Source organism: Phaseolus vulgaris, chromosome 11 (genome assembly GCF_000499845.2).
Source record: "Phaseolus vulgaris cultivar G19833 chromosome 11, P. vulgaris v2.0, whole genome shotgun sequence".
Classification (NCBI taxonomy): Eukaryota; Viridiplantae; Streptophyta; class Magnoliopsida; order Fabales; family Fabaceae; genus Phaseolus; species Phaseolus vulgaris.
Window position 1 is genome coordinate 7,220,945 of NC_023749.2, and position 20,919 is coordinate 7,241,863.

The 20,919-nt window shown below is 30.9% G+C and overlaps 3 protein-coding genes across 4 annotated transcripts; 1 reads left to right on the top strand and 2 right to left on the bottom strand.

The window, feature by feature from the left end:
- Positions 1 to 1,750: 1,750 nt before the first annotated feature.
- On the top strand, positions 1,751 to 4,814 carry LOC137827122 (uncharacterized). 2 transcript variants are annotated; one of them, XM_068633347.1, is made up of 5 exons: positions 1,751 to 1,953; positions 2,211 to 2,433; positions 3,307 to 3,482; positions 3,729 to 4,020; positions 4,436 to 4,814. In XM_068633347.1, the coding sequence occupies exons 2-5, from the start codon at positions 2,282 to 2,284 to the stop codon at positions 4,497 to 4,499; spliced, it is 684 nt and encodes a 227-aa protein (XP_068489448.1). In that variant the 5' UTR covers positions 1,751 to 1,953; positions 2,211 to 2,281; the 3' UTR covers positions 4,500 to 4,814. The 2 variants fall into 2 exon arrangements, with proteins under 2 accessions (XP_068489448.1, XP_068489440.1); XM_068633339.1 differs by having other exon boundaries at positions 1,776 to 1,931.
- Positions 4,815 to 10,588: 5,774 nt separating this feature from the next.
- LOC137825696 (classical arabinogalactan protein 5-like) lies at positions 10,589 to 11,425 on the bottom strand. The gene has a single exon (XM_068631435.1). The coding sequence runs from the start codon at positions 11,293 to 11,295 to the stop codon at positions 10,810 to 10,812; it is 486 nt and encodes a 161-aa protein (XP_068487536.1). The 5' UTR covers positions 11,296 to 11,425; the 3' UTR covers positions 10,589 to 10,809.
- Positions 11,426 to 16,566: 5,141 nt separating this feature from the next.
- Positions 16,567 to 20,552, bottom strand: LOC137810634 (protein disulfide isomerase-like 1-4). The gene is made up of 12 exons (XM_068612019.1): positions 19,783 to 20,552; positions 19,539 to 19,668; positions 18,924 to 19,089; positions 18,701 to 18,819; positions 18,508 to 18,588; positions 18,129 to 18,215; positions 17,932 to 18,006; positions 17,719 to 17,787; positions 17,562 to 17,642; positions 17,341 to 17,475; positions 17,138 to 17,194; positions 16,567 to 17,032 (listed from the first exon to the last, which is right to left on the bottom strand). Exons 1-12 carry the CDS (start codon positions 20,370 to 20,372, stop codon positions 16,862 to 16,864), a joined length of 1,761 nt encoding a protein of 586 aa, XP_068468120.1. The 5' UTR covers positions 20,373 to 20,552; the 3' UTR covers positions 16,567 to 16,861.
- Positions 20,553 to 20,919: the final 367 nt, after the last annotated feature.

The window sequence follows — 20,919 nt, forward strand, 5'->3', positions numbered from 1 at the left end:
ATAGTTTTTTATCTATTATTTATTCACAAAGTTAATTTATAAAGAAGTTATTTTTTTAGTACATAATATTAAGAAACTCGTTTAAAAATAGTTTTATTTTTTGAAGTTCTTTTAGAAATGTTCTTATAAACATATCCTTTCTCTGTTCACAATGAACATTTAATTTAAATAAAATTAATGTAATGCATTTTTACTCAAAACATATAATGGTAGAAAATTATGAATAAAGCAAAGCATTAAATATGTTTTAGTTATTCACAAATGATTTTTCTTCGTACTAGTTATTGTAAATATATTCTTTAATTTTAATTCCTCTAAAATTTAAAATTGTTTTTTATCTATAGTATTATTATATACTTTTGTTAAATCATCTCTCATGAAAATGCTATATTATGGAGTCTTATTTCACTGCATAATTATCGTATTTTTAAGACTTTCTTACAAACTTTTATTTTGTTACAATACAAAGTTTTATAAAATTGTAATTTTAATTATATTCTTTTTACACTTCTAACTTTTTAGAAGCTAGAAAATAATATTTTTATTCTTATAATGATATTATTTAATATTAACAGTCTTAAATTTTATATTAAATCAACATATTTAACGAAGTATATCTACAAGACAGAAACTTATTATTATAAATGCGTGTGAGGATAAAACTAGCTGATAAACTAATTGTACTTGATAAGTTAATTTCTAAGTAATAAATTCAAAATTTAGAAGTTTACGGTTGATAAGCTAATCTATTATATTAGAAATATTTGGTAAACTAACTATAAAATTAGATGACATAAAAGAATATAACTGTATAAGTTTTAATATTTTATTATATAAACGAAATTTGTGATGCTAAGCAAAAATATCTTATTATATAATTATAATTTTAGATTCTTTAAATAATTAAATTATTATTTAAAAAATTTAGTACTTCTATTTTTTTTAAAGTTTATATTTTTTTATTTGAAGAAATATTTTTTAAATGAGTTGATATAATTAGTATTAAATTTATTTTTATTTATTTCTTCAGAAAATTTTAAAAAAATTATTTCTGAATTTAGATTATTTTTACATCATTTTTTTACAATTTTTATTATTTATAATTTTCACATATCAACATATAATGATTTATTTATTTCAATTTATAATTATATTTTTAAAAAAAATTTAAACTGCATAAAAATTTAAAATTAATTCATCAAATATTAAAATACTACAATAATTAGTTATCTCCGTAGAATTTAAATATATAACAATAGGTAAAAAAAATAAAAACAATAAAGAATATATTAAAATATAAAAGATATTAATAGAATAAAATTAAAAACTATCAACTACCTATATGTGAACTAGTTTATAGCTTTAACTTATAAAACAAACTAATTTAACATAATTATTAGATTTTTTATTTATTTTTTGGTCAAAACAATTTATAAATTAGTAAAAAAAATTAATAATTAACTTATTGACTTGCACATTTTAAGAATTTATATAATGAAAAGTCAAATAATTATTCTAAGGGTGTTTAAATAATACCTTTAAACAAAATAGGTAAGAATTATAAAGGACATGGTATTTATTCATCATTAAATAAACATTATGATCAAAATTAGCGATTTTAAATTTTAAAAGGATGAAAAATAATATTTCATAGAAATTAAAATAAAAATCCATATAGTTTAAAAGAATTATATAGAATGATTTGTAATTTTAGAAGAATAAAAAATATATTTAATTTTTAAAATGAAACAGAAAAACAATTGTAGAAAGTGGAGAACTGAAGGAACAGAGAGTGTGTCTATAAGGTATTGGGTAGAGAAGTGATTATGGAGCAGAGCATAGTTGAATACAGATTTTGCATAGAATGAATATTTCGGCGCAAGGAGTGCTTCTCCTCGACACTACTTTCTTTTCCAATTTCTCCTTCCGAGGTGACCTTTAGTCACAACCCTTGTCAGTCCCTTCTCTCTCTGTGTTTTTTTATTTTTTTCTTTTTTGGAACTTCAATCAAACAGTTGGTGGGTCAATCAATTAACCAAATTTGTCACCCTTCAACCTTATTTTTTAACTTCTTGTATGCCCACTTGTGTTTCATGGTCAATAATGCTTTCTTTGGTGGCATATTGCATAAAAAATGACAATTTTATGTGGTACTTAACCTTTTTGGTCAACTCTAAAATTGAGTTCTACATGTGACACTTGTGCTTCAGGGTTTCGCAGGTTGTCGGCTGTTCGACGTTTGCAACAGTGTCAAGGGCTGAGAAGGGGTTTCTCCAAAAGCATGGCTTGCAGTGTGGAAAATTGTTATATGGGTAGTGGGGTGGTTCATCCTGCCACGGATGCTTATGCTGGAGAGGCAGTTGAAGCTTTGAAAGCTGGGAAAGTCATAGCAGTACCCACTGATACGCTCTACGGGTTTGCTTGTGATGCTTGGTATGGTGCTATTTCAATCTCTGCTTCAAAACTAATGTTGCCTTTATAGCCTGTATGCTTGAAATCCTTCAAGCTTCACTTTTGTTTCTGGCCCTCTAGTTGTTTTTTCAATTCTGTGTTGCATTTTATATTTTTTCTAGGTAAATGTAATAAACATTGGTTGTAGTGGTTTTACTGTCTTGGATTTTAGTTATAACTATGTTTTTGAAAATTAAAGTTCAAGCTTGGTTAAATCAACATAAAAGAAAATGGAGACGGAAATATTTTCAGATTAACTGAATCTTTCTTCTTTCTGTACCTTCTGCTGGAAAATTATGAAAACACTATTGTATAGTATAGCATTAAGTAAGAATGAAGCTGTAACTGCACCATTACCATTAAACTAGTGAAATTTCAATGAATTTCTGTAAATCTAGATATCGTTTTTTCTCTTAGTGCATAGCATTGCCGAGTGCTTGCTGTTGGTCGGACTGGATTCAAAAAGGACTTAAAAAAGTTTTGTATGCCTAAAACATATCTGTTGTTTTAATCTACGAGCCTAATTAAAGCTTTTCACAATATTTCCTGACAGTATATCCAATGAAATGTTGGGTCAGTAAAATTTGATCTTCCTGAAAAGAAGCAGATGAATAATTGTTTTATGCTATATATCCATTTCATACAGGTTTTGATAAGATGTAAAAAGCTTCATAAACATCATATGGGAGAAAACCCATCGTTCTGAATGCCTACATGTTTTTTTGGTTTTAATCAAATGTGTTCAAAATTTCGTTTGCTAGTGTCCACATATTTGGACCTTCCTATGTCTCTTATTAAATTGCATTCTGAATGATTGATGATTACATCTTACTTTCTATTGGGGCATGTTGGAAGCTCTTTGGAAGCAGTTAACAGGATTTATGAGATCAAAGGCCGTAGACATACCAGCCCTCTGGCTATTTGTGTTGGTGACGTATCAGACATAAACCGTTTTGCTGTCACTGACCATTTACCTCATGGTCTGCTTGATTCCCTCCTTCCTGGGCCTGTTACAGTTGTACTAAAACGAGGTCTGTTTGTCATATGTGAGAGAGAGTGTGTAATGGAAAATAAATTTATGGAAGAAAAATATGCAGAATAATCTATAACATATGTTTAAAGCAATCAGCTAGCAAAGAAATTTATTTAATGCAGCAATGTATTCCTATATCTTCGATCCCTTTGTCAAAATATCTTCTGTGAACCTTTGATTCTGTTATAAAGATCCTATTTGTTGTCTTGTCTGCTGATAGTATGTATACCTGGATATTTTACAGGAGAGTCAAGCGTTCTTGAACGATCTTTGAACCCAGGATTGGATAGTATAGGAGTTAGAGTGCCTGATTGCAATTTCATCAGGACCATTGCCCGTGCTTCAGAAACTGCTCTAGCCCTCACCAGTGCAAACCTAAGTGGACAGCCAAGTAGTCTTTCCACCAAGGACTTTGAGAACCTCTGGGAACACTGTGCTTTTGTTTATGATGGTGGTTTGATTCCATCAAGTCGTACAGGTTCTACAGTTGTGGACCTCACTGCACCACACAAATATAGGATACTTAGACCTGGAAGGTAGCTGGTCTAAACTTTACTATACTACATTGTTTAAAACATGTACTGTGCTGTAAGATGCAGATGTCAAAAACTATTTCTGTTAAATCATTTTCCCACTCGAATATACGATGAAAATGCTTGGATTTTTCTGTTCAGTATTTCACCATTTAAAATGAATGACACCAAATTCATCCAGTTGGGAGAACTTACATAGACCTCTGCAAAATGCATAAGAAAAACGGCCAGCATTCCTATCCGAAGCCTTTTCTTAAGTAATAATAGTGATTCAACTGACACGTTTTACTAGCAGAATGGTGCATGTTTTGAACAAAACCTGTTCATAATCTTTGGTTACCATGTATATTTGATATTTTGTAAGTATGAGTTTTATGTTGCATTAAATCGATTGTTCTTGTTTACCCATCATTTGCAGTGCAAAGGAAGAGACAGTTGCCATCTTGGAGAAGCATTCATTCGTTGAGGCAGTGACCTCTTAAATAAGTTGTGATTCATTTGCAGTGTCACATTGTAGACCTAATGTCCCACTTGCAAAACAAATTCTTTCGCTTGGACAAGTATGAAGCTATCACCCAGGCTAATATTCCCATTGATTGTTTTATGTTACTTTCATAGGATCTCTAGGATGCATGAAAAAATACTTAAAAATGTATGATATTGTGCTTCAATTTGGTTTTTCTATTTTTTTTCCATTAGTACAATACATTTATATATAACTTCTTTATATCTTGAGCACGTGCTATGGAGTTGTAGACAGTCTAGTGAAATTTAATTCACGAAACATTTCCTGTGGATATCATTATTGTTAAGTGCCAACTAATCATTACTGCAGAACATATTTAACATGACTGGTAAGTCAGAAAGCTTGTATCTTTAGCTACATTTGTCACGTGATTTATAAGCTTATTGTGTCATGTAATTGTGGGATTCCTTCAGTATTTAAACATCTTTGAAACATAAAGTAACCACCGGATATGGATGTTGAACTGTGCTGCCTCTTGCATGACAAAATAATCTTTTGAAAACCTTTTTAGAAGATTGTTTTATATATGAAATATTGAGGTTTATATTTGCTAATTATTATAAAAAAAACACGCTTTGATAATTAAAAAGTTTCATAAATAAACACAGACAAACAGATCCTACATAGAGAATTTGTAATTTTCATTTGATTAAGGGCAAAGGGTGAACCTGCAAATGTGAGTTTCTGAATAAGCTCTTCGAGTTTGGACTTGTTTTCTTGTCATATTATCTAATGGAGATATTCTTCTTTGAATTAGGTAGCATTTCACTAAACAAGGAAGTTTTCTCTAAAATTTAATATAGTTGCATATGTAGACGAATTATTAAGATAAAGTGATCTAAGACTGTTATAACTTTCATGTTTAATGTGGTAACAAAGACTTTTATTTTTTGCATGTCCTTTGTCAAACATAAACGTTGTCCAAGATTAGTTATTTGTTAATTTTGATGTTTTTCTGTTGTTGGTTTGGAACTACCTAAATTAGTTGGTTGTTCACACAATATCAAATTTTGGTTAACCAAGCACTAAATGGTTTAATTCATGTATCTCAGCGTATTTTGTAACATTATACTAGCGGGTTTGACCAAGATTGGGCTCATTTAAGAATAGGTAAAAACTGAAAACGATACAAACCAACGCAGAAATATCAATATTTATCTAAGTTTTACATTCATATATTTTTCATTTTTAATTTAATCTAAAATAAATTAATAAAATAAAATAAATAAATAAAAAACACATTTTTAAAACAGTATGCATATGTATACATTATTTGACCAAATTTTTGGTTATCTCCTAAAACGTAATTTAGTCATTTATATCAATTTATAATTTTCCGCGTCTTGATTCTTATGCTTTTATATTATCTTATTACTTAAAACAATATATAAATCTAAAAACATAAATTTATTTATTAACTGTCCAACTCCAATTCAACAGTAACTATTGTTTTTACAGGTTTAATTTTAGGACAGAATTTTCAAATATTGCCTTCAAGGCTAGCACATTTTAGGAGACAATAGAAGGAGTTTCTTACAATTCCATATTTCAATTTGATGCAAGGCTGCAAAATGAAAAAAAAAATGGACTCCCAACATTCGCTCTATAGAGATATAGAGTATAAGTCTCGAATACGCTTCTTTAATGTCGGACACACGTATCAGACACCAACATGTGTACGACACTAGTAGAACATATATAGGTGAAGTGTCAATTTCAAAAAAATATCTTGTGGATCTCTGATAATTCTAGCATGATTCCAACACAATTTTAAAAAAGGACAAATATATTAATTTTTTAAAAACTCAAACTAATTTATAAGTTTTTATTATGATTATAAAAACAAGGAACAAATCATTTTAAACCAGCCATGAGAAACATTTTTCTGCAAAAAAAAGATAACTCAGACATACTTGTGCATATAAATATTTATTTTCAATTCATAATTCATAATTATATAATATATAGACCAGTGTCCATGTATCCTACATTTTGAAAATTATACATGTTGAACTATCCGTGTCCGTGTCGTATCAGTGTCTATGTCAGAGTGCTACATAGAATATAGCTCTTCCACAAGAATTTCATAACCTCTATAGAGAAAATAGGAGGAGACCAACCATGTACGAGACCAACATGTATATGTAGTTAATAGGAAGTGCACTTTAAATCTATCTCAATCTTATAAAATGACTGATAAAGTGAGGTTTGTACTTCACTTATATAATATGAAATGTTTTTATCTCTAATCAATGTGAGATCTCAAACACACATCCTCACTCCCGAGACCTGTCAACTCATGCATGTGACTATATAATGGATGGTTTGATCGTTGCTTGATAACGGGTGGTCTAATAAACCCAATAAACTCTCATTACCATATTAAAAATTAAACTTTAATTTAATTCAACTTTATAAAACTGACTCATAAGATGAGTTTTTCATCCACTTATATATACTATGAGATGTTTTTAACTATAATTAATGTTGACTCTCCAATAATAATATATATTTATTTTCTTGCGTCGATGTTACATCCACCTTATTAAAAAAAATTCATATTATATTATGCTCTACAAAATTCATAATAAAATATAATATAAAAATAAAGAGGATTTGTTTCTCAATTTGCTCAATAAAAAATATATGAATTTTAGCACATATATAGTTCATATAGTTAGAGGTTGAATTTTAATTTCATCCATTTTGTGGTTAATAACATAACTTCAGAAGATTACCATTCACACTTCCAATCAATCAGTACATTGTCATTTCATCATACTTACTATTTTAAAATTTATTTAAGAATAATTTCAAATTGATTTATCTAAGGAAAATATATATCTGGTATCTTGTGTGATATTGTTACATTTTTGCAATTTTACAAGTGAGATTCTAGGCAAATTAAACAATTATTATCATTAAAAAGAGCATTTCCCACCTTAATTGACCATAAGTGATACTATTTCAGGTGTGGAATAAATTGGTATGGAAGGTTGACTTTTTACATTTATTGAGGTTAACAAACTATGCAGAAAGTATCCCTTTATAATGATTCGAAAGGATATAAAATTCTTTTAAAAAATCAACCAATCTGGTATATATATATACTTTTTACATTAATTAATTACTTCTGTAAAACCTCTCTCGTTTCCTAAATGAGTTACATCTACGTCAATTCTACATTTAATGTTTTCAAAATAATCAATAAATTAAATAGTTTTTCTAGTACCATCCTCACTAAATAAGCACAAAATCACGGGAAAAAACATCCCACGTGATGATGTAACTTGTGAATCAATTAACTTTTCTTTTTTTAATCTTTTATATAAAGTAACTTTCTCTAACCACATAAAATTATCATAAATGATATTTTTCTTAAAATATTTAATACAATTTTATTCTTAACATTCTCATTAATTAAGCTAAAACCATCTATTATCACGTGATCTATCTCCGATTTTTTACTTTGCACCTTGTATTGTGGATTATATTGTTTATTTTTCTCATCAAGGTTGTTTTAAGAAAACGAGTTGTGCACTTTTAAGAAGTATCATAAAATTAGCATAATTAATTAATACCTTTTAATAATAAACCAAATAAAATACCTAGTAAATTATTCCCAAGACCAAAAAAACAATGTGTTTTCAATTTTTCATGTAATATTATATCATACTAGGAAAGTGACAAATTGTATAATGAGATTTAGCGTAGTTATATATTGCAAAATTGATCTGTAAGATTTTTAACATAGAATGAAATGTAAAAAAGAAATAGAGTATGCAGCCAATGGGTTGATCCAGGGTGAAAAAGAAAAGTCTCCAACATAATAATACAACGACACTTGTATTGATATGATTGAACAAAAATCACCATCATCCTTGTTGTATATATAATCTACTCACTTTACTCAGTCATCTCGAATTTAATGTAGTGGAAAAACTTTTTCTAAGATAATAAATTAAGATTCGATATTTTTAAAAATAAAGTTTAATATCTAACCATCTACTTCTTCTAACTCAACCACAAACAACTAAAATTAATGAAGAAATTATGTTTAACGGACTTAAATATAAGTAATTTTTATCCACCTGAACTCTATTTAATATTACTATTTTAATATTTTTTTTGGAAAAAATACTCTTATCATTAAACTTAAGTATTATCCTTAATAAATATAATTGAATGTAATTTAAAAAAAGGCATTTTTATTCTATAAAAGAAATATTAAATAAAAGTATAACTATTATTAATTAGTGTGAAAGCATTTAATTTAGTTTGTCTTTAAATTTAGAAATATAGTGTGAAATGGAATCTTACAAAAAATAGTGAAAGACATAAAAGAAAAATAAGCGCTTGATAGTTAGTTTCCAAGAGGCAAAAAGCATAATATGGCATTTTATTTACACTTTGTTTGGTACAGGTAATTCACTATTTTTAAGAGGATTGATTTGATTTATGAAGATTATGAGTCTTTGATATAGATGATTTGAGATATTTTTGAAAAATTGAGTGAGGAAATTATATGAGAAGTGAATGATTTATGGTGATTATTATGTGAACAACCAATTTACCCCATTATCTTTCCTTTTAATATATTTTTTTATAATTATTTATTATGAAATTTAAAATAACATTCCTAAATAGTTAATATCTAAAAAAATATATTTTATTTTGTGAAGTAATATGTTTTGAAGCAAAAGAGATGGGTTATAAAATAAAATAAGTAGTCATAATGAAGCATATAAAGGTGCCTGTATCCCACTATCCATTATGGATACATACCAACACCCATCATTTAAAATATACTAATTCCTTCCAACTCAGACCATTAACACTTCCCTATTCATACCTGCATTGATGGGGATTGATTGAACAAGATGTTTGCCTTATTTAAGCCACAATCTCTATTATTTTATTTATACATTAATAATTAATAATTCAATACCACATCTATACGTAATAATCAAAATATTTACTATACAAATTTATATTTCTTACCATATGCACCGCATAGAAAGGGATGCAAATTTTGACCCAGGACTGGAGTTGACTCAGGCAATGCAATTACCATTTCTTTTCTCATCATTCATTTTCAGATTACCTAAACCACTCTAAATACATTACCCAATGCAATTATCAATTCACTAGAAAATACAAATAATTGAAACCAAATAAACTGAAATATTCAATAAATAAATAAACATTTTTATCAGATTGGATTGAACTTCCTATTTGATTTTGAAAAATGATATAACCCCAATTCAAACTAATTTTATACATGTGAATATAATTTAAATTATAAACTTATTATATGACTCATGTTTGTATATTTTAAATGTATTTTGACATAATGTATACTTATTTATGAAAAAGTATATTTGAAGAAATAGACTTTTTCCAATAAATACTTTTAAACAGCCATGAATATAAAAATCAAATTCCTCTAATCACGATGAGGGTTTTATACTGGATTCAAATATCCTGTACCACTCATCATATGCTGGCACATCACTTAATTGTTTACTCAATTTACCCTTCAATCCGTTCACTACATATGCACACACACAGCACGATAAAAACTGCACGTTAGCATTCCCACGATTCAGAGCAATTGAAAAAAAAAGTATCATAATAAGAAAATCAATTTTGCATTAACCTGTTTTGTTTTGTGTAGAAACAAATATTTTCTCTTAATTAATTTAATTGTACATTTGAATTGACTGTGAAGACTCGTTTTTCTTAGTGTCCTCCAAGGATGTGTAGCAAATTGATCTTATTGGATCGTGGGATACTAACGTGCAGTCGTCTTTGCTATGCATACATGAGTAGAAAACAGAATTAAGGGTTTATAAGGGTATTTGGTGAATTAAGGGTTTAGAAGGGTATTTGGAGAAGTGAGAAAAGAATGATACAGTAGATTTGAATCCATCCAATGAGAAAAATAAACACTAGAGAAATATTTTAACCTAAATTGAAGTAATATAAGTCATTTACAGTATAATCAATTAATCATGTCATTGAAATTAAAAACACACAACAACAAAAAACAATGGTAGGGTTCCTGTGGAATTGACTAATGAAGAGTCCTCAAAATTCAATACACGGATCTACATGTGGGCTACTTTCTAGGAACAAAACAAATTTGTAATTTGTAAATGAAATTTAAATTCAAATCATTCAGATATTATGAATACTCTGTAATAGAATTGAAATTATAAAAAAAAAAACTACAACAGTATGGTGAATAATACTGAATTGCCAACCTAAAGAAGTTCTCTCCGCGCTGCATATCCATACTGCGACCGCTCAATGTTCTGGCGGCGCTTCTTGTACACAAACGCTCCCAACACAACCACGCCAGCACCGACGATCACTCCCACCGCTATTCCCGCTTTCTTCCCTGAACTCATTCCTCCCGAGGACGTTTTAGCGCGCTCGCCAGCCACATCGTGGTGGTTGACTCCGCCGTCATCTGCACCGTCCGGAGACGGTGCCGGCGAAGGAGATGGAGTGTTCCGAGGCGGAGGAGGGGGCGGTGAATCGTGAGGAGAAGGTGCAGGGGATGGAGATTGAGGCGATTTGGCCGGGGAAGAGTGGGAAGCAGGAGCGACACGAGGAGAAGGAGAATGCAGAGGAGGAGAAGAGGGAGAGAGAGCCGGAGGCGGCGATTCGGCGGCGGAAGCGATGGTGACTAAGAAAGAAAGAAGGAAGAGAAGAGCGGAGAATTTTGCGGGTGCAGGATTCGCCATTGAAGAATGTTGGATCTGAGATTGAAAGTGCGGTGACGAAGAAAGTGTGTGAGAGAGAAAGAGGAACTGTTTTGAACGGAACGGGAAATGGAGTGGTAGATCTGGAAAAGTGTGAGGACAGAAAATAATGATTTGGGCCTTATAAGGGCTGAGACCTCGTGATTCGAGAAGATCGGACGGTCTCGATCGAGAGGAAATCTGAATGGGCGCCGCGTTGAAAGACACGTGGAGAGTGCAAGAAAGACGGAAACTGTTAGTGATAGCTTGAGAAGGAAGTGACGTGAATGTGATATGGAACTTTAACTCATGTAATTAATTCATTACTATTAACTATATTATTATATATTGCTATTCAATTTGTTCAATAATAAAAATATGAGATCTTACATAGTTCTTATTATTTTCGGCGAATAAACATTAAAAGGTTATAAAAGAAAACTTTGTCTCTATTTGTTTGTGCCGTGTGTAAGAAGAGAACATGCACCATTTTCCATATGTATTTACAAATAGTAAAAGAAAACCTTAAAAAAAATATTATTAATTGCACCAATTTAGCACTGTTGTTATGTGTCGTCGAAGACACGACAGTGAACTCACTAAGATTGAGTTGTGCTTTTAATAAGTTTGAATAAAAAAAATTATATTAAAAAGGGACAAATCTCAACTATATTACTCACTATGTGATGAATGTTTTACACCATAAAATAATAGTTTTATAGTTTATTTAATTAACATATACATTTGTTAAAAAAAATAAAAAAAATGATCTCATTAGTATTGTTTTGAACCAAGGAAGTATCATCCAGTTTCAAATCTAATATAAATTTATTAATTTTTAAAATAAACAACTCTATCTTTCCCTCCTGGTCTCTTTTTTTTTTTCTTTTTCCTTCGAAAATTGTTGATATTGTTCTTTCTTTGATGACTGTTGTTCCAATTTTACATCCAACATTGCTCAATAAAAAATGTTTATACAGTTTTACAATAGGTTTGGTGATGATGTAATTGTAATAGGTTGTTTACGTCAATTTTGATTTCTTTTTTCTTAATTTCAAATAATTATTAAGAATCAATAACGTGCTGTTAAATTTTTTTTCATAAATAGTACGATGTGATAAAAAAGAAAAAAAAGAGTAATATATTTGAATATTATTTCAAACAGCGGAATTATAGGTAATGTGATTTTTGTTAAAAAGAAATGAATGTTTTTATATAAATAATATAGATATACTTTCTTGTTCTCGATATATTACACTTCTTACATGATCCACGTACTAATAAAAACAATTAATTTTTAAAAAATAGTATTAATATACCAATTAACATTATCTAATAACGGATTTTAATTTTATTCTCATTATTCATTAATGTAAAACTCAAATGAAAAACAAATCTAAAGTTATAAAAAAAAATATAAAATGTCTTGTAGAAAGGATTAACCATTTATTTTAAAATGTGGATTTTTGTTAAATGTACCCTCATTTATTCCTTTTTTTATGTGTTTTTTATGGTTTTAAATTTTTCTTGATTTTACTAAAAAAAATTGTACAATTTCTAGAAGGATCTAGAAAATTAACTTAGAGTAAAAATGGTATATTTTAAATGACATCTGAATATTTTATTAATAAAATGAAAAGAACATATAAATAGAAAATTCAGTTATTCAGGTTTCATTTCAAAAGAACCATCATCTTTCTAAAAGTTCCCTTTTCCTTCCATCTCCCTTCTCTCTAAGATTCTAACCTATTCGTTCTCATCAGTTTGACGATCAGAGTTCGCCATTAAACTCTTGGCAGCGAGATCTACAAGACTACCCGATCAAAATCTCTAATAGAGTAAGTTCAATTTTATTATTCTCTTTAAGTCAAATTTTGAACTTGTAGGTTTGTCTCAATCTAAGTTTATGCATGTGTCTCTTTTAGTTTTAGGATTAGTCTTTGTTAGATCAGAGTCCTAGTGATATAGTTCAATTTTTTATCAGGACTATGTGGTTCAAGTTAAGCTACTCTTAAAGCTTTTGGTAGGTTTGGAGCTCTTCGTGAGCATATGCTCAAGTAAAGGTCAGAGAAGCTAGTTTAAGGTTTCAATAGAACCCTAAGCTAGAAGATCTGGATGTGGGGGGTGATGTGGTCATCAATTCAAAAAAATTGTTTGCATGATTTCTTGTTTCGAGTTGATTGGAAATTGAAATGGGTTCGCAAAATTTCTTGTGTTTCAGTTGATTGGAAATTGATTGAAATTGAAATGTGAAATGGTAGATATAGTAGATGTTGTAGAAATGTATATGAGTTAATTGTGAGATTCAGATTATGAATTTTAATTAATACATAGTATTTTCAGGAAAGAAAATATTGTGTTAAGATTGTTTAGGATGTGTACTAGGGATTATCGGAAACAGAAGCACCCGATGTTGGCATCGAATATGGGATTGTGTCGCCCGCCAATGCAGTCACCTTATCTGAAGTTGGCTCGTCTCAGTTGGAAGCTAGTGGCCCTCTCTAAGTCGTCTAGAAGGAGATATCCTGACTCTCCTGAGATAATGGAATCATATAGATGAAGTTATTCAGATGGTGAGAGTCGAAGGAGGTTCATATGAATATGTAAGTTGTTTAAAAAATAACTAAGTTGGCATGTATGAGTTAACCATGTCATACTAGGAGAGATATGATATTGAGATTATTTATGGGCATAGCTGTGTAAATTTCACAGTGATATAATATGACAGGTGCATATCTTTGAGTTTAAGTAACACACGAGTCTTTCGGAAGTAGAGTCAAGTGTCTATGTGTTGTGAATCACTGTTATAACTAGCTTACCTTGTTATTTGTTTGTGTTTGTTTCTTTACTTGTAATGATCGTGTTGTACACAAGACAAATGAGATTGCAGATAATAGAGTTCACTGAGCAGCTGGAGAATGTGATAGCTTTAATTTGAATGCTCTGTTTATTTTTAAAACTTTTGATGTATATATTAAAATTCCTATGAAAAGAGATATTCTTTTTGAGATATAATTATGAAATAATTATATATATTATATGTTAAGTATTTCCTTTTATTTTATTATATATGAGTAAAAAATTAAAAATGTCATAGTTTCCTACTTTATTCATTTCTCTCTCCATCTAACTCTCCATCTAATAAAGAAAAACATGTGTAAATTATTTAAAAATTGGAAAACACATAATATAATTGATAAAAATGTAATTATTATGATATTCACGTTATAACTGACAAATAAATAGAAATGAAGGAAACACAAGAGACTATGAATGCGGGCTCCTTTAGTATTTGCAGATTATGAACCCATTTAATATTTTAAAACTATATAATTAATTATATAGTAAACAATTATATATTTTTTCCAAGAATTACTGATGTCATCATTTATATTGGCATGTATAAAGAAGAATGAGGATCATAAACTTCCTCCTCAATTTCATGATAGGATTAAGATGAAACACTATTACTACATTATACTGACGTGCCATTCTTTTTAACGCAAAAATTGTCTGTATTATTTGTTTAGATGACCAATTATCACGTCAATGTTAAAAAAAGTGTTACATTTTGAAACATTAATAATTAATAACTGTTAAAAAGTCTCAAATATAAGTGCATAACTATAGAAAAATTGGAATTTTAAAGTATTTTTAATTTCTTTTTAGCCCATGAACCCACTAACCATATTTGGGCCAGTACAAAACCATTTGACAATTTATTTAAGCACCCTATACTTTCTTCTTGCATATCCATATGTGGAAAAAGTTTAAATTATCCACTGGTAGAAAATAGTCTAAAATACATATCTATCTTAAATTATTTTAAAAACATATTCGTACAATTCATAATTTTATTTTAGATTATACAATATAAATTATATTTCCAAATTATACAATCCACATGTTCAAGATGCATAATTTAGAATGTTTTAGATTTACTATTAAAGCGTATTCCAAGTTATACAATGTAAAATATGTTTTCAAATTGAGTAATGTAAAATATGTTTTCAAACTGAGTAATCCAACATTCTAGATTGTAATATCTAAAGTGCATTAACGGATCATGTAATTCATTGGATTGTCCAATTCAAAAAATACGTTTCCAAATTACTTCATCTGCATTTTGAATTACATAATTCAAAAAATCTAACATATATTCTTGGATCTATAAATATATTTCAAAATATATTTTTAGATTAAACAATCCAAATATATTTTCAAATATAAAAATCCAAAACATATTTTTTAATTTCACAATTCAAAAATTTAAAATGTGGACAATATAAACCTTTTCAACACCCATAGAGGTAGGTCAAGAATCATGGGGGTGGAGGAAGAAATATCTGACAACATTTCCTTAGTCCATTTGCTTTGTGGGCTAGTCCACATATTTGCAGCATTATACAAACCAGACCGATTGGGGACTGTTTCTTCGTGCACTTCCATATCTTCTTCTCTCACCTCCATAAATTTTCAAATTTCCAAAAATATCCCTCTATAATATTCCGAATTACATAGTCCAGAAGTCATTTTTCAAATTTGTAATTAGATTCCGGATTACATAATCCGGAAGATGCATGATTACTTTTCAGATTACATAATCCGAAAGTCTTATTTAACTTTCGGATTATGTAATCTGGAAGTCTTTTTTCAAATGATTTTCAGAATTACATAATCCAAAAATTAATCTATGAGGTGACACAAGAAGGATAAAAATGTATTTTCATGTTGTATATGGAGGTGACAGAAGAAGATATGGAGGTGCAGGAAGAAACAGTCCCGATTGGGAACAAATTGATCCGAATGCTTTAGTATATACCTAGGGACAACAAACAACGATTATAGAAAAATAAAGTCAATGAGTAATCCTCTTTTTCTTTGTAAAATTACGAGTGCTATTTTTATTTTATGTCATTCACTTTATCATCTTAATAAAGATATTATGTCATTTTGACAAAGTAAAACATGTATAGCTTTAAGCTGAGACAACTACGTATAGAAACAACATCAATCAGATCGTGTCACCCTTCATTCGACGGTGTCACTGAAAATTTAGGAATTGAAAATTTTGAATGGTTGGTATATTTGGTAATAGACTAATGGTTGAGTTATGAATGTCCTTTTGTCGATAGTTCGGGAATGTCTAACTTAGTTTGGAATGGTTGGTCATGGACTAATAGTTGCATGCTAAACTCATTTTTCGATGAAAGCTCTATTTTTTACTTATTATTCTATAGGTTTTATCAAACAAAGCTAACATTAGGACCACACTTCAGAATACCGAAATAAAATTGATAGCAGATAAAATAAAATCTTCGAAGCATTTTTGTTAAATTAAAGTCTCGCCCAAAATTCTAATACTCAAAGGTTAAAGGCGAAGAATCTAATACATATGTTACCTCATTTTTCCACTACCCTTTCCTTGGCCATTTGTCTTGGTCAGGGTGAGGAAAAATGGACGGTTTTTCGCACCCAATCACTGACATTTTCTTTGCTAAGCACCTTTTCACTTCGTTTTCATCTGTCTGAATCGTACCTCTCGTAAATAGAAGTGCCTTTTAAACTCTTACAATTCATCCTTCACATCAGTGCTGCTGCTCTGGCTCTCCTTGACATCAGAACTCTCGCTACTGGGTTTAGAAGTTGTGGCTGGTTTCTGGAGCTTGAATGGGATTGATGCATGTTTCCTGAGAAACTTATAAAAGGCTACCACTGTACGATCCACATCAACAGGAATCTGCATACACAGTGAAACAGATACATATTAAATCATCTTATGATATAGTATAACAAGATCCAGGAGGATTAATGGAGAAACTGTGTACTAATGTTTCATACGTACAGGATCAGAACTCTTGTTTCCTGCTGGGTAGAAGAGAAGAGTGGGGAATCCATCAGCCTGCAAAGTGGAGAAAGAAAAATACTTACTCGGTACTATTAAAATTCAAAACTCATCAAGAATTAGGGCAAATGCCAATTATTGAGAACAGCAATAGCACAAACTATACTATATTCTGTCAACGTCTAGTTTTAATTCGGGTTTACCTTGGCCCTAGGATGCTCATTTGTTGTTCCGTCCATCTTGGCTATAACAATAGACTCAATGCTGCGAAGATGTTCAGCAAGCTTGTTGTATGTTGGTTCCAGAGATTGGCAGTGGCCACACCAGGGAGCATAAATCTAAAAATACAATAACCATTAGATTAACATGAACAAAGTTGCAAGTGCAAATACATGACTTGGAAACTAAAGGTTTAGAATTGTACCTCAAGAAGAACATCCTTTGACTCGTCCAAGACAATTTCATCAAAGTTATTCCCAACAACTATCTTCACATCACCGTCATTCTGACATCAAGCAAGCAAACATGTCAGACATTCAATTTTGGCAAATAGAATATGGATGGACAACAAAATAACTTACACTTTGAGGAACTGGGTCTGACTTGAGGAAAGGTTTTAGCTTGTCTTCAAGAAAATCATTTCCAAACGCCTGAGAAGAAATAAAGAACACAACTTTTTAGCCACAACCGCTTCCAGGCCTTACTAAAACATAGAAGAAAGCATTTGTGCCTGTTTCATAATGTAGTAACAGAAATGAACTGAGCTCCCACAGAAAAAAGGGCAGGAAGAGTACCTTTATTTTGTCAACAGTCACCTCTCCGTCAAGCACAAATTTTCTTCCATCATCATTGCCTGTGTACGCAAGTACCTACATTGGAAATTCATCAGTTACTTAATATACTTCTCATATTAAACCTACACAACATAACATGTGAAGAATCTCATGACTAAACCACAAGATGAAATTGAGAAATGAAGGGAGATCATTACTTTTGGGCCATCCCCAGTGATGCCAAAATAATCTGCAACAGGCTTTCCAACATCTTCATTATCCACTTCCACAAGAACAAAGATCAGCTGCAACAGATCATTGTACAGTAGAAAATACATCATTGAGCCTTAACCAGAACTAAATATTGAGGGGGAAGGGTAGGTGAATGAATTATAGTTAAAACTAAGAAAATAAAATCTATTATTTCTCAATTCTCAAATTATAATTGGGACTATTTCATGAACAACAGAAAGAAATATCAAATTTGAGATATCTGAAGATTCAACACTCAAAGATAGCAATATAAAATTTGTCTAGACTATAGAGAAAGATTGCAAGAACAGAATTATTCAAGTAATATCACGTGAGGAAATATACCTTTCCCTTAAAATGTTTTGCAGATTCTTTAAATACTGGAAGAAACTTCTCTGTATCATTTGAAGTCGCAAACAGCAACAACTAAAAATGAAATTTTTAACACACAAGATTAGATGTCAGTCACTGTTCCTTTTTCAAGGACTAATTGATGCTACATTGGAAATAAAAAAATGATAATAATACAAGCAATTACCTGTTTCTTGATTTCACTTTCAAAGATTACCGGGGCACTTTCTCTAGTAAACGTTGTAACCAAAGGAAGCTTGTTGGAAGATACAAATTCAGCTATTTCAGATTTTACAAATTTTCCATCTGCAGAGACAGTGAAATATATAAGTTTCTGACAAAAAAAAAACAAAACAGAAATGTCACTTTTTTTTTCAAAGGGAAGGGAGGGAGAAGAACAAGGAACAAACCAAAATGGTTCAGTTTCTCCTCCTCTTTTTTTAGCAAGATCAGAGCAGGGCGTTTAACACTTGCATCAATATGGAAAAGCTTTGCCACATCAGGTACCACAGTTTGATAGAAATTGACACCATCCTCGAGCTTTGATGCTGCAGCTAGCTCATCACTCTCGGCACCCTGCACATTATAACAGGATAAGCAAAGATCAAGCCTAACAATCAACAGTATGATAGATTGAATTAGCAAAGGTAAGATCGACCAAATCTAAACCAGAAAACCAACAATGACAAATGGCCCTTTTATTACACGTATTTATTTGGAAATGAAGCAGTGTATCACTGTATCTTACTCTTAGACAAAACTTACCTCAGTATGAGCATAATGAACGTAAGAGAACACAGTATATGCACCTGATTTTACATTGTCATCTAGTTACAAACTACCATATATGATAAGTTTGTTAACTTTAACACTAATTCCCTTAAAAGTCATATCTATCATGATTTCTGGTTGGTTCCTAGTAATAAAAGCCTTTTACACTATAAACATAAACTAATTAAACAGTGTTGAAATACAAACTTAAATTATCGAATAATTCGACTAACAAGTTGCGTTTGAAAACTTACAACCAAAGAGTTCAGGAAGCCCAAAACAACTTTACTTTCGGCGGTCAATATGCCTTCAGCTTCATCCACGGTGGTTATGTTGGACACACCAGGTCCTATCTTCTTCTTAATCCATGTCACTATACCATCTCTGCATTGCAATGCAGCAAAGAAGTCAAACAGTCAATTCCAATTGAAAATTCAAAAACAATGCCACGCCAATTGAAAGCGAAATTCCAAGATCGAAAACATGCAGTGATTTTACTTGGTTCGTTGGCCAGTGTAAGGCTTGTGAACGCCATCGACGAAGAAGAAGACGGTGGGGTAGCCCTGGACATCGTACTCATGCGCCAACTCGTTCTCGACGGTTGCGTCGACCTTGGCCAGAACAACGCCATCGGGCTTGAGCTCGGTGGCGGCCGCGGCGTACTCGGGCGCGAGGGCCTGGCAGTGGCCGCACCAGGGGGCGTAGAACTCGACCAGGACGAAGCGGTTGTTCTCCACGACGGTGGTGAAGTTGCGCTCCTTCAAAACGACGACGTCCTTGTCGTCGACTTCGGGCTCCTTGAATGCCTCCTCGGTGGAGGAGTCAAAGCCGGAGAAGTCGCCAAAGTCGTCTTCGTCGTCGTCATCGTCGTTGAAGTGGTCGGGATCTGGGAAGTGGGCGCTGTGCGAAGGGGCGGCGACGTGATCGGGTTCCTCGAGGAAGCTGAGATCTTCATCGTCGTCGTTGTCGTTTTCCTTGTTTTTGTTGTCGTTTAGAGAGGGTTTGTTGGAGAGAGAGAGGGAGAGGGAGGAAAAGAGAAGAAGAGTGGCGAGGGAGAACGAAACGACGAGTCGTTTACGAGTTAACATTGTGGATGAGATCAAGATCGATCGGAACGCCGGTGAAATATAGAAGAAATTGGAGTTTGTGAAGTAAATCAATTCACTGTATCAGTAGTCAACCTTTGACCATCATCCCTTTCTCTATCTCTTTCTTCACTATATCATATCATATAATGTAATACATATTTTATTTCAATACATTGTTTTGTTTATGAACTTTTGCACTATTTTTTTATAAATATCATCTTTATTTTACAACATAATATCATCTAATAATAAAAATTGTAAAGAGTTGTGTGTTTAGGTAATAATATGAGTGTGTCAATTTAATTAATTAGTAGTTACAAAATTTAATATATGTTTATTTATTTTAATGATTTTGTTTATGGAGTTTTGCATTGATGATTGTTTTGATGTGTATAAATATATTTTTGTGAAACCCTACACAATATCACCTAAAACTATACAATACAATATCGTGTATACAATATCGACTCCATTTTATATATCAATGATTTTTCTATGCATTTTGAAATGGTGTTTAAAGAAAAGAATATCTCTGTATCCAAATATA

What these genes read in the sequence shown, in the direction of transcription:
- LOC137825696 (XM_068631435.1), bottom strand. Translation starts at nt 11,295, where the DNA reads ATGGCGAATCCTGCACCCGCAAAATTCTCCGCTCTTCTCTTCCTTCTT.
- LOC137827122 (XM_068633339.1), top strand. Translation starts at nt 1,865, where the DNA reads ATGAATATTTCGGCGCAAGGAGTGCTTCTCCTCGACACTACTTTCTTT. An exon ending in GGGTTTGCTTGTGATGCTTG is followed by an intron (nt 2,434 to 3,306) that starts GTATGGTGCTAT and finishes GCATGTTGGAAG; the next exon opens with CTCTTTGGAAGCAGTTAACA. An exon ending in AGGATACTTAGACCTGGAAG is followed by an intron (nt 4,021 to 4,435) that starts GTAGCTGGTCTA and finishes CATCATTTGCAG; the next exon opens with TGCAAAGGAAGAGACAGTTG.
- LOC137810634 (XM_068612019.1), bottom strand. Translation starts at nt 20,372, where the DNA reads ATGTTAACTCGTAAACGACTCGTCGTTTCGTTCTCCCTCGCCACTCTT. An exon ending in TACACTGGCCAACGAACCAA is followed by an intron (nt 19,669 to 19,782) that starts GTAAAATCACTG and finishes ATTGCAATGCAG; the next exon opens with AGATGGTATAGTGACATGGA. An exon ending in CAGACCCAGTTCCTCAAAGT is followed by an intron (nt 17,643 to 17,718) that starts GTAAGTTATTTT and finishes GCTTGATGTCAG; the next exon opens with AATGACGGTGATGTGAAGAT.